The sequence below is a fragment of the Microcaecilia unicolor genome, chromosome 8, assembly GCF_901765095.1.
Source record: "Microcaecilia unicolor chromosome 8, aMicUni1.1, whole genome shotgun sequence".
Lineage (NCBI taxonomy): Eukaryota > Metazoa > Chordata > Amphibia > Gymnophiona > Siphonopidae > Microcaecilia > Microcaecilia unicolor.
Genome location: NC_044038.1, coordinates 49,593,479 through 49,607,546, shown reverse-complemented (window position 1 = coordinate 49,607,546; position 14,068 = coordinate 49,593,479). Strand labels below are relative to the sequence as shown.

Below are 14,068 nucleotides of genomic sequence, written 5' to 3'. Positions count from 1 at the left end.
AGTTTGGATGTTTCAAGTATTACAAGCTTCAAAGGGCCTCCCTAAGACATTTTTTAAAGCAATGATTTCTCTATGGTTGAAAGCACACTGCCATTGGATGCCAGCTGGCAATGGGGTGGGGGGGGGGGGGTGGGGACCCCAGACAGGAAGCTTTTACCATTGTTTTTCTTGAATTACCTCATAGTAGCCAAGAAGCTAAATTATGATTTAACAACAAAAGCAACTCTGCTACAGACAGCTGTGAGCTTGAGTTCATCTTTATTAAATATACAGACTCATTTTATTCTACTTAATACTTAATTACAAGATACATACTGCAGAGAGTTATGCACCACACACACAGCTCATGTTAGTGATTTGATCTTCTTTCAGAAAGACTTTAGTGTCACTGAAACAGAATGGAAAACACATAGGTTTCTCACCTATTAAGTACAGAGAAAATAACCACATGATGTATTAGCCAAAAAAAAAAAAAAAACACTTCACCTGAGATTATATCTGGTTCTCATCTGACTGGTCACAGATAATATGATTAACCGCAGGAACCAATCAGATTCTGTTCCACGCGAGAGTGTTTACAAAGGACTGAAAAGGTAATATAATGCTTCTGGGCCACGGCTAATCACTAGAGCTCATACTGAAAGGAAAGCAGCTTAAAATATGTCACTGCGATGTCATTTTTCATCAATATGAATCTGAAGTGCTACAGATTAGGTAAGTACAACTTTTTATCCCCTCTCGTTAATCGAAGACTCAAAGCAATGGTCAATTCACTGTAAGCACTGATGTGCTGGATTAGCTATAGCCTACATTTATATGTGTAGTTTACCCACTTACTTTTTTGGGGGGGAGGGTAAAGATGTCATAGTGGGAGAGGGGACCAATTCAATATTACCATCCACAACATTTGAGGGAGGGGAGGAAGGGAGTGCTGTCCCCCATGTCTACCCCACACTATGCCTATGACTATATTTCAAATGAAAACTCCACATGCACCTGATTTGGATCTGTCTCTGCCTGACTTCAAAAACTGTTGATGGGTCAGGCAATTCCCCCTCCCTCCTTCAAAGTAGCTTTCATGAATCTGTAACCTCCATCAGAGGCATCTGCATACACATGGCCCCATTACAAAATGTATTTTGGTTAACTTGAACTATACCCATTTCCTTGTACATACAATATATTAGTAGGTCAGAAAGTTATTCCACCCCCCCAACCCCTAATTTCCCTTCCAAAGGGCCCAAGAGACTCTACTCCTCCCCTGAGACAATAATGATCGATGAGAGGAAATTACAAGCCTTGTTTTCAGAATCATCTACATCATTCCGAAGCCAAACCTGTTTTCAAGTACTCTAATCTGGCAGTCACCAAACTTGGGTTACCCATCAAAAGCCCTGGGACTGGCTATAGAAGTGGAATTGGGGAGCTTGCTGAAATGGAATGAGAGATATTGTAGTAAAAAAACAAAAAAACAATAGTACTAACAAAACAGACAGACCCATTCTCCATTCATATATCAAAAACTATAAATAAGACCGTGAAGTAATGTGCAAATGCTGCTAGCTTTTACAGAAGGATTCCCTATCAGTGGCCCACCGTAACAGACAGCTAGATCAAGTTCAAATGATCATTGAAAAAATTAAAGTGTGCAATGTTTGCAATACACATGACCTTTCCATATGGGGGACAGCGTATCAGAGTTGTCATACTTGAAACTTCCTACTGATTCCGTGCTGTTGCTCGACCCTATGGAAGGCATGGAAAATTACTGTAACCTTGAGGTGCAACGAGAGAATACAATACCTCAGAAACCTCTCTCGAAGCACTCCTCCAAAGATGTACCTGCAAAGTTTACCCAGTCCACTTGCCTATCACCACTTTCTTTTTCAACTCTTGAGTATTTTCATAGCAACAGTTTCTTTCAGTAAGGACTGAAGTTCCAGTAACTGGAAAATACGGAGATCTGCAAAGGAATGGACATGGTAGTTAAATCCCTGGTCCAGAAGAAGGCTACCCAAAAACTGTCCTGGTGACCCCACAGCCAGCTGGGTTTCTAAAACTTCACATAACCCAAAGTGTGGCTATGGTAAAATTATGTATCATACCTGATAATTTTCTTTCCATTAATCATAGCTGATCAATCCATAGACTGGTGGGTTGTGTCCATCTACCAGCAGGTGGAGATAGAGAGCAAACTTTTGCCTCCCTATATGTGGTCATGTGCTGCCGGAAACTCCTCAGTATGTCGACATCAAAGCTCCATCCGCAGGACTCAGCACTTAGAGAATTACACCCATGAAGGGACACTCTGCCCAGCTCACCACCGCCGAAACGGGGGAGGGGAATTAACCCAGCTCATCCCCACACAAGTGGGGGAGGGGAATCCGTCCAGCTCATCCCCGCGGAGCGGGGGAGGGACACCACACCCGCCGATGCGGGGGGATCTGGCTTATCCTGCAACCGCAACCACGGGAGGAGCTGACTGACCCTAACACCGCCGAAGCGGGAGGGGTACAAAGCTGCCCTACAACCGCACGAAGTGGGAGGGAGTGCCGGCAGAATTTTAAGTCTCAATCCAGCCCCGTAAAACGGAGGGGAGAGGAATGCAGCAGCTCACTGTAACACAAACTCGTCTCAACTCTTGAAGAATCCAAGTGAAAAAACTTGAACACGAAGTCTTTCTGAAGTAACTGAAGACTAAACTTGAACCTGAAATGCAACCAGAATAAAAACAGTACAGATATCTGGGAGGGGCTATGGATTGATCAGCTATGATTAATGGAAAGAAAATTATCAGGTATGATACATAATTTTACCTTCCATATCATCAAGCTGATCAATCCATAGACTGGTGGGATGTACCGAAGCAGTACTCACCCAGGGCGGGACATTGAAATCCCTGAACTCAACACTGAATCTCCAAACCGGGCCTCCGCCCGTGCCGCCACAGTCAAGCGGTAATGCTTGGAGAATGTATGGGCCGATGCCCAAGTTGCCGCCTTGCATATCTCTTCCAAGGAGACGGACCCGGCCTCTGCCATCGAGGCCGCCTGAGCTCTAGTGGAGTGAGCCTTCAGCTGTATAGGCGGCACCTTCCCCGCGGCCACATAAGCCGCTGCAATGGCTTCCTTGACCCATCTTGCCACTGTAGGCTTAGCAGCCTGCAGACCCTTACGAGGACCTGCAAACAGGACAAACAGATGATCCGATTTCCGGAAATCATTGGTCACTTCCAAGTATCTGATGATGACTAGTCTCACATCCAGATACTTAAGAGCAGAGTACTCCTCTGGGTAGACCTCCCTACGAAAGGAAGGGAGACAGAGCTGCTGATTCACATGGAAGCGAGAAACAATCTTGGGCAGGAAGGAAGGCACTGTGCGAATAGACACTCCTGCCTCAGTGAACTGCAGAAAGGGCTCTCGACATGAGAGTGCCTGGAGCTCGGAAACTCTTCTGGCTGAAGTGATAGCCACCAAAAAGACTGCTTTCAACGTCAGGTCTTTCAGAGATGCCCTCAACAAGGGTTCAAAAGGCGGCTTCTGTAATGCTCTTAGCACCAGGTTGAAATTCCACGCAGGCACCACTGAGTGCAGAGGAGGGCGCAGGTGATTAACTCCCTTGAGAAAACGCACCACATCTGGCTGCGAAGCCAGGGAAGCACCCTTCAGGCGGCCCCTGAAGCAAGCCAGGGCCGCTACCTGGACTTTAAGGGAACTGAGCAACAGGCCTTTCTCCAGACCTTCTTGCAGGAATGCCAACACTGAAGAAATTGGAGCAGTGAATGGAGAAAATGAGCCTGCTTCACCACGCTGCAAAAGTACGCCAAACCCTGGCGTAAGCAGTAAAAGTAGAGCGCTTCCTCGCTCCTAGCATAGTGGCGATGACCTTGTCTGAGAAGTCCTTCTTCCTCAGACGCTGCCGCTCAATAGCCAGGCCGTAAGACCAAAGGGGGAGGGATCCTCCATCACCACGGGACCCTTATGCAACAGGCCCTGCTCCACTGGCAGCCGCAGAGGATGGTCCACTGAGAGCCTGATCAAGTCCGCATACCAGGGACGTCTGGGCCAGACTGGACCCACCAGGATTATCCGGCCTGGATGCTTTGCCACCTGGTCTAGCACCCTGCCCAACATGGGCCAGGGCGGGAACACATAGAGAAGCTCTTGTGCCGGCCACTGTTGGAGAAGAGCATCTACTTCCAGGGAGCGAGGGTCCCGTCCTCTGCTGAAAAAGCGCGGCACTTGGCAATTGGCCGATGACGCCATCAGGTCTAGGCTCGGCTGGCCCCAGCGCTTCGTGATGCCCAAGAACGCCTGAGCAAATAGCTACCACTCTCCGGGCTCCAAGGTATGGCGACTGAGAAAGTCCGCCTTGACATTCATGACTCCGGCAAAGAGAGCCGCTGACAGTTGTGCCAGGTTCACTTCCGCCCACTGGCATAGATTCATGGCCTCCTTGGCTAAAGGGGCGCTCTTGGTACCTCCCTGGCGGTTGACATAGGCCACAGCCGTGGCATTGTCCGACAGGACCCGTACTGGCTTCAACGCCAGTACCGGGATGAACTCCAACAGCACCAACCGAATGGCTCTGAGTTCCAGGAGGTTGATAGACCACTTTGCCTCTGCAGGAGACCAGAGCCCCTGCGCTGTCCTTCCCAATCAGTGGGCTCCCCAGCCCATCAAAGAGGCATCTGTCGTGATGACAATCCACTCCGGGGTCACCAGAGGCATTCCCGCAGACAACCTGTCTGTCTGCGTCCACCAGCTCAGCGCCTTGCGCACTGCTGGGTCCAAGGGAAGGCGCACAGCATAATCCTCCGACATCGGAGTCCAGCGCAGCAGCAGAGATTGTTGTAGTGGTCTCATATGAGCCCTGGCCCAGGGCACTACATCCATCGTGGCCGTCATAGAGCCCAACAGCTGCACATAGTCCCAAGCCCGAATAGGAGAGGCTACTAGGAACTAGTCCACCTGAGCCTGAAGCTTGACAATCCGATTGTCTGGCAGGAACACTCTGCCCACTTGGGTGTCGAATCGAACTCCCAGATACTCCAGGGACTGAGTCGGGCGCAGTTGGCTTTTCTCCCAGTTGATGATCCACCTCAGGGAGCTCAAAAGAGCAACCACCCGGTTCACAGCTTTGCCACACTCTGCATAAGAGGGGGCTTGGATCAACCAGTCCTTGGACTTGAACTCCTTCCTTCCTCAGGAAGGCCGCGATGACCACCAATACTTTGGAGAAGGTCCGCGGAGCAGTAGCCAACCCGAACGGGAGGGCTCTGAACTGGAAGTGTCGGCCCAGTACTGCAAAATGCAGAAAGCGTTGATGAGGAGGCCAGATGGGAATATGCAAGTACGCTTCCTTGATGTCCAAGGATGCCAGGAACTCTCCTGCCTTCACTGCCGCTATAACAGAGTGGAGGGTCTCCATGTGAAAGTGCCGAACTTTCAAGGCCCAATGGACCCCTTGAGGTCGAGGATAGGCCGTACAGAACCTCCTTTCTTTGGAATCACAAAGAAAATGGAGTAACGTCCCTTGCCAAGCTGATTTTCTGGCACCGGAACGACCGCCCCCAGGCGGATCAGATTGTCCAAGGTCTGCTGCACTGCCACAGCTTTGACCGGAGACTTGCAGGGAGAGAGTACAAACCCGTCTTTAAGGGTCGGCAGAACTCTAGCTTGTAGCCGTCTCTGATAACTTCCAGCACCCAAGCGTCTGAAGTTATTGTGGTCCACTCGCCCATAAACGAGGACAGCCGTCCTCCAATCTGCACTGGGGCGTGGACCAAGGCCCCGTCATTGGGTACGAGACCCTGGGGGAGGACTGGAGGGAGCACCTCCGGGACGGCGGTCTCTGCGAAAGGAATGCTGCTTGGGGGAGAAGTTCCTCTTGAAGGAAGAGGGGGCAGAGGAGCCCGACCTGCCCGGGCGGTACCGACGGGCTTCCTGAAACCGTCCTCTGGAGGTACCAGGGCGAGTACTAGCCCGAGCCCTGACCTCTGGTAACTTCTTGCCCTTAGACGTGCCGAGATCGGTCACGATTTTGTCCAGCTCGACCCCAAAAAGCAGCTTGCCTTTAAAAGGCAATCTAGCCAGGCGGGATTTAGAGGCGTGGTCAGCAGACCAATGCTTCAGCCAAAGCCACCGCCGCGCAGAGACTGTCTGAGCCATGCCTTTAGCTGAGGCCCTCAAGACATCATACAGCAAGTCTGCCAAATAGGCTAAGCCCGATTCCAGGGCCGGCCAATCAGCCCTCAAGGAATGATCCGAGGGGGAAGCCCGCTGCACCATAGTCAGGCATGCCCTGGCCACATAGGAGCCGCAAACTGAGGCCTGCAAAACTTAAAGCAGCCGCCTCAAAGGACGACCTTAAGGCCGCCTCCAATCTTCTGTCTTGGGCGTCCTTTAGGGCCGTGCCACCTTCCACTGGCAACGCCGTTTTCTTAGTCACCGCAGTGATTAAAGAATCCACGGTAGGCCACAGAAAGGCCTCACGTTCACTTTCAGGCAAAGGAAAGAGGCGGGACATAGCCCTAGCCACTTTAAGGCTCGCTTCCGGGACATCCCATTGAGCCGAAATTAAGGTGTGCATGGCATTATGCACGTGGAAGGTTCTAGGCGGGCGTTTCGTCCCCAGCATAATGGCAGAGCCAACAGGGGCTGAGGGAGAGACGTCCTCCGGAGAGGAAATCTTCAAAATGCCCATGGCCTGCACTAACAGGTTGGGCAAATCCTCTGAGCTAAAGAGCCGCGCTGCAGAGGGGTCATCCGCTCCATCCGAGCGGGGATCCGTCTCCTCCAAGGAATCCGCAAAGGACCGTTGGGAGAACTCAGATACGCTGCCCTCATCTACATCGGAGGAGACAAAGTCCTCCAAGGCCTGGGAATCAACCCGAGGGCGTTTACCTCTGGGAACCTCAACCTCTTTACCAGACGAGGGAGCAGGGGCAGCGTTTTGCATAAGGAAGGCCTGATGCAGCAGCAAAACAAACTCGGGGGAGAAACCCCCCAGACTGTGCACTTCCGCAGCCTGGGCAACAGCCCTAGACGCACCCTCAACCGGCGCTCGCAAGAGCGGGGGAGAGACATGCTGCGCATCCAAAATGGCGTCCGGCGCGACACTCCGCGAAGGAGCCGCGCGGGAAGAGCGGCGCTTAACTTTAGCCGCTTTGGTGCCGTCGCCCAAATTAAGGGCGTTCATGGCATTAATGTCTCCAACCTCAAGGGCGGCCCAAGAAGAAGCCGTCCGAGCCGCGTGGCCGGCCAAGATGGCGGAGGCGAGGAGCGGGGGATGAGCGTTTATGGCGGGAAAAACCGCCACGCCGGATGAAGGACCGGGACATTCATCGGTCACGAAACTGTCACCCAACAAGGGCGAATCAGGCTTTAAGACCCCCGCATCCCCTCTAGAAGCGCTCAAGCGATCCGGGGAGCGACTCTTTGCGCCCTCGCCCTCCGACGCCATAATCCACGTGGAGAAACAAACGGGGAACCCCCTGCCCGCTATAAAAAGGTAAAAATTACCTGCTTTCCGCTCCGAGCTGTAACGACCTGGTGTCCCAGTGAGTAGCTGCAATAAACGTTTACATAAACGTCGAAATAAACGCCTTTAAGGACGTTCAAAATTTTTTTTTTTTTTTTTTTTAACGGAGCCAGCGGGAGGGGGGAGAAAAGGAGGGACCTGGCGCCACCAGGTTTGCACTTGCTCAAAAGAGCCCTCAACCCCAGGCACTCAACAAAACCTAAAAATTAGGCTTGGAGGCCTAGCCAGAGCTGCTGCTGTGTGTGACCACCACCTGCTGAGATAGAGAACATACTGAGGAGTTTCCGGCAGCACATGACCACATATAGGGAGGCAAAAGTTTGCTCTCTATCTCCACCTGCTGGTAGATGGACACAACCCACCAGTCTATGGATTGATCAGCTTGATGATATGGAATAGGGTATTACATAATCTTAGGAAGTTTATAAGTACATAAGTAATGCCATACTGGGAAAAGACCAAGGGTCCATCGAGCCCAGCATCTTGTCCACGACAGCGGCCAATCCAGGCCAAGGGCACCTGGCAAGCTTCCCAAATGTACAAACATTTGTTATTCCTGGGATTTTGGATTTTTCCAAGTCCGTTTAGTAGCGGTTTATGGACTTGTCCTTTAGGAAACCGTCCAACCCCTTTTTAAACTCTGCTAAGCTAACCGCCTTCACCACATTTTCCGGCAATGAATTCCAGAGTTTAATTACACGTTGGGTGAAGAAAAATTTTCTCCGATTTGTTTTAAATTTACTACACTGTAGTTTAATCGCATGCCCCCTAGTCCTAGTATTTTTGGAAAGCGTGAACAGACGCTTCACATCCACCTGTTCCACTCCACTCATTATTTTATATACCTCTATCATGTCTCCCCTCAGCCGTCTCTTCTCCAAGCTGAATAGCCCTAGCCTCCTTAGTCTTTCTTCATAGGGAAGTCGTCCCATCCCCGCTATCATTTTAGTCGCCCTTCGCTGCACCTTTTCCAATTCTACTATATCTTTCTTGAGATGCGGCGACCAGAATTGAACACAATACTCAAGGTGCGGTCGCACCATGGAGCGATACAACGGTATTATAACATCCTCACACCTGTTTTCCATACCTTTCCTAATAATACCCAACATTCTATTCGCTTTCCTAGCCACAGCAGCACACTGAGCAGAAGGTTTCAGTGTGTTATTGACGACGACACCCAGATCCCTTTCTTGGTCCGTAACTCCTAATGTGGAACCTTGCATGACGTAGCTATAATTCGGGTTCTTTTTTCCCACATGCATCACCTTGCACTTGCTCACATTAAACGTCATCTGCCATTTAGCCGCCCAGTCTCCCAGTCTCGTAAGGTCCTCTTGTAATTTTTCACAATCCTGTCGCGAGTTAATGACACTGGCTCCCCTTATCCTATCACATGACATTTAAACTTCTTAGGATTGCCTTTAAGACACTGAGCACAGGAATTCCGGATTATTTACCTAGACTTTTGATATCTTATGTTCTGACCCACAGACTTAGATCTCAGGGTGCCCCTCTAGTTACTGTTCCCTCTTCCTTATTTTTTCAGTATGAAGTAATTCACAGAACAGCACCAACATTACAGAACTCACTGCCAATTTATCCTAGAGAAAAAACTGTCCCTGTCTTGCTTTGAGGTAGGATTGAAGACATCTATCCAAAAATGCCTATGGATAATGGATAAAATGATGGCATACAGAATTTGCGGTGCTGTGCAGAGAGCATTATGTTGACCTTTTTACTTGGCTTTGTATCTTACTTGTATTTTAGGATGTTTTATTTATATATGTTATTGTTTTTATATTGTATTTTACTCATTTGTTGTATTATTGTTTTGGAGTGCAGTGCAGAGAACATTATGCTGACCTCTTTACTCGGTTTTGTATTTGTTATATTATTGTTTTACATTTGAATGTGTTTTGACATTATAATTACAGCATAAGCTGCTTTGATTTTCTGAAGAGAGGCAGTATAGCAAGCATTAATAAACTAAACAGTGAATATGCCTGATAAATTGCATACACTGGACATCCAGTATGTATGTATAAGTTTTAATCTCATGCATGTTCATTCTAAGTATACTAAAACCCAACTGGCTGTGGGGTCACCAGGACAGTTTGTTGCTAGATCAACAAAGTGCACATGCTGACTTTCCTCTCCCCCTAAAAAACTCTGGCAAAAGATATGTCTTGATTAAAAATTGAACTGCCAAATGAATTTGAATTCAGAGTGAGAAAGGGTGATCTTATTCCATTTCACAGCAAAAATACTGCTGTCTTAACATTTTTCAAAGCTCTTATTATTCTTATAAGCAATCAAACATACTTTAGACAGAAAAAGTAATTAAAATAAGATAAAAAATAAAACAAGTCAAGAAACAGGCAAGTTGCTATATAAAATGTGTTGCCTATTAATTTTTTTTTTTTTTGTTACATTTGTACCCCGCGCTTTCCCACTCATGGCAGGCTCAATGCGGCAGGCGATGGAGGGTTAAGTGACTTGCCCAGAGTCACAAGGAGCTGCCTGTGCCAGGAATCGAACTCAGTTCCTCAGTTCCCCAGGACCAAAGTCCACCACCCTAACCACTGGGCCACTCCTCCACTCCAATACTGATGTTACTACATTTTTCCTATGAAAATTAAAGCCTTATCAGTAAACCAAGAATATTCATACTCTGGATGAGCACCCACACACATATGGATCTATAAATAAATCTACCTGGACAGATACATACATAACGGGCCATACCTTATCCTTCAGCTGCTGGCAGAGCTGGAGAGCAACAGTGAAGAAAAGCAGGGCATCGTTCAACCAGGGCACCACACACTCCACCTTCTGCACATGGCTGACTTCAAACCTCTGGTTGTTATACTCACTACAAAACCAAACAGATAAATTCTGAGAGACCGAGCAAAACAGCAGCTCTGCAAGGACTCAGCAGTGTTTGAGATGCTCACTGCAGTTTGATTAATTTGAGACACGAGTAAAGGCTGAGATGTAATACAGATAGTAGTGTACTCACAGCATAGATCCAGGATTGTGCATGACAGAACTGCCAGCAGGTCGGAAATTCTGCAGAAAAAGATTCAGAACAGCATAAATCTGCTCCAATTGGACACAAAAGTCCAGTTTGTAGAAATTAACTATCAATCTGATATAAAAATGGCAGAGACTGTTTGTGTAAAGGGAATGGTATTCACATATATGATTTATGGGAACTGGGGTGAGGGTGGAGTTTGGGTGTGTGCTCAAGTATGCAATGGGATACAGGCTTTGTGCACTGAGGGGGAATGGCGAATTGTTCTTTCCCATTTTGAGAGTTCTGCTTGACTATTCAGTGACACTCTCAGGGGACTGCATAGCTCACTTATAGTCCAACTTAGAAATCAGTACTCCTCAGCCTCCATTTGCTGGTGAGACTGCATAACACAGCAGATTGTGTGGCGGGACTAAAAGGAAAGAAAATTAGCAAATAACACCTAATTTCTCTTTTAGTAGTCAGACTCCATTCTCCCCGATCGAGGCTCAATGCACCACCTCCAGAGAAGCCACCATCACGCCCAGGACTTGTAGATAATCCTTGGCCTGCGGACTCTGAATGCTGCACTGGGGCGGAGACCCATGGTGGGGATGGGTGGTGTCTCCTTTGCCTCAGAGGTGTCACACTCAGGTGGTTGGGTCTCTCCCCCCTTCACTCTACTGTCCCTAGTTAGGGGTCTACTTTTGTGTCTCAGCTAACCTTTGTCTGGCGGCAGATAGGCAGCCTTGAGTGCCCCTGGGGATAGCTTTCAACAAAACATAAAACAAAAACCAAGGCAAACGGCAGACCAGTAAGCCTCTTCCAGCCCTCTTCAGCGCTGCTCCCCTCTTACTTTCTTTCTTCATGCTGTTTCCAGAGGTCAGCCGTGGGTGAGGGGGGGGGGGGGTTTGGGAGTCCCTGTGCTTGGAGCTTCTGAATCCGAGCCAAAGGAAGAAAAATACTGCTGAGCTGGATGTCCAAGTGCACTCCCAGATATTCCAGGCATTGCAAGAACACCAGATTGACCATCCAGCCCAACGACTGCAACAGCTGAACTATTCCAGAAGTAGCTCTGGTGCTGTCTTGAAAAGATTTTGCCTGAATAAGTCAATCATCCAGAAAAGAGTGAACCAATATATCCTCCTTCTGAAGCTGTTACTACCATCATAACCTCGGAAAACATACGGGGAGCCGCTGCTAGCCCAAAAGGCAGAACAAACAGAACTGATAATGCCACCCCATAACTGCAAAGCACCGATACCGCTGATGAGCCTGACAGATCAGAATATGAAGGTAGGCTTCTGTCAGATCCAACGACGTAAGGAACTACGATAACTGACAGCAGGGCCCAATTTACTCCTTTGAGATCTAAAATAGACCAGAAGGAACCCTCCTTTTTTGGCACCACAAAATAGTCAAATATTGTCCAGTGCCCCTTTCCTCTCACAAAGTGAGCTGTACTGCTTTTAGTCTGATCAATCTTTGTAGAGTCTCCCTGATGGCTCTGTTTTGGCTGGGCCTGACAGGGAAACTCTACAAAGACGTCTATAAAGGGGCAAGCAAACTAAGGCATACCCCTCTTTCATGACCTTGAGAACTCACTGGTCCAAGTTAATATGGGTCCACCTTTGAAAGACGTCTTGCAACCTTGCCCCTATGGGACCGGAGGATGGACCCCGACACCATCATTGGGAGCCTCGGTCCACCAGCAAGGAAGCAAGACCAGAGTCCCGACCACCTCGTCAGCCTCCATGAACAGGCTGTATTCTCTGGGGAAAAAAACCCCTGAGCACTGGCCTGCACTCACTTGACCGGGCCTGTAGCACTAATCCTCCAGAAACTGACCTCTGAAAGAGAAGCTTCTACCTCCAGACCTCGGTTTGTCCTTGGGGAACTCTTCGTCTCTCCCAGACTCTTGTCCAACTTACCCAGGTCCTCTCCAAACAATAGAGAACCCCAAAAGGGGAATTTACTAAACTTCAATTTGAATGTCACATCAGCCAACCAACCGTGGGGCCAGAGGGACCTCCTAGCTGCCACACTGAGTACCATGGACTTGGCCGAACTTCTAAGAAGGTCTTAGAGGGCATCACACAAGACCCCATTTCTATCTTAGCCACCTCCTGGTCCACTTGGATTCAATCATCCAATCTTTTCAAGACCCTCTCAGATCAGTGAAAATAGGCTGCAGCCACTAGACCCTCCCACAAATTGCCAACTGGACCACCACGTCAAAACTTTGCTTCAAGACAGACTACATGCAGCAATCCCGAGGATCCATCAAGGCCATCCCCCCATCAACTGGCTCAGTATTCTTCTTGGGGGCCTTGGGGACCGTGGAAACCGTGGCATCCACCATAGGATGAATGTCGCCCTTAATCCAGGGCAGGGAACAAAAAAATATATATATATATTTATATATATAAAAATATACAGTAAGAACCACAAAATAACATACATAGCCACAACATACTCATATGACAATTCAAAGAGAACAATCTATACACTCATATCTTACCAAAGTTTCTTGTTCCTTAAAGAGGGAGCAATGTGTCCCAATGAGTAAATCATGTGTGCACAAGAGAGGTAAAATGTCAAACACATTAAACGAGCTTTCAAGCTACGTTTAAAAAATAGTAGATGAGTCATTTTTCAGTCCATAAGACAAACTTGTTCCATTCATTTGGTCCAGCAACTGAAAAGATCCCCTTTCTAGTTACATCTAGATACAATCGGTTCAGAGCAATTGGGATAGGATATAAGGACTCCATGTCCTGTTTTAGAACTGGGTACAAACTCACCATAAATCTAGCAATCCTAAAGGGGGTATCTGGAGAGTTCCACTGAGTTTGGATCACATCTCATGTTCTGATGCACCAGAAAGGACCTGAGGGACTTCCAAATACTCTTCAACAGGGGGCCTCCTTCGAGTCTTCATCAAACCTTAATACAGTCAGCACCTACGAAAGACCCGGTCCACTGAGGGATCTTTGCTGTGCAGCAACTATTCCTCCTGTCCCAAAGGTTCATTCCTCAGACCATGACTGCTCCACCTCCAACAAAGGAGAACCGGCCTAAAGGGTCTCCTCCTCCTCCTCCTACTCCCAGTCCAAATGTTGTCTTTTGGGTGGAGGGTGAGAATAGGGGAGAGAACCCAGCATAAACCAAACTACTCCTCAGGAAAATATATACCCCCAAAGCGGCCTGTGCTCCTGGACAGCCTGACCCCCTGGAGGCAAAAGGCTCTGTATGTAGCCAGGATAAAAACTAGAAAGAAGTCCACCTAAGAAGAGGTCTGCAGACCACTAGAACTCAGCTGAACTGAAGAGCCAGCCACCGGTTTCAAACGCAGGGGCTGATACACACACAATGCTGCAGGCAAAATGGTGGTGGCGTCCACCAAAAATTAGGCCGCCACATTCACAGGAACTCCAGAATTACTTGCGCCTGCCGAATTCCTGCAGATCTCTAGATCTTTTAGTGCCCCAGCTGACAGGTCCAAAC

General features: G+C 48.4%; 1 protein-coding gene across 2 annotated transcripts in view; it reads right to left on the bottom strand.

The window, feature by feature from the left end:
• Window positions 1–241: 241 nt before the first annotated feature.
• Window positions 242–14,068, bottom strand: part of ROGDI (rogdi atypical leucine zipper) — a 57,064-nt gene continuing 43,237 nt past the window's right edge. For both annotated transcript variants that reach the window (XM_030213596.1, XM_030213597.1), the window contains exons 9-11: window positions 10,568–10,617; window positions 10,294–10,420; window positions 242–1,963 (exon numbers count right to left, since the gene is read on the bottom strand). In XM_030213596.1, the coding sequence (XP_030069456.1) occupies window positions 1,922–1,963; window positions 10,294–10,420; window positions 10,568–10,617 (219 nt within the window). In that variant the 3' untranslated portion in view covers window positions 242–1,921. The remainder of the gene's footprint in view (window positions 1,964–10,293; window positions 10,421–10,567; window positions 10,618–14,068) is intronic.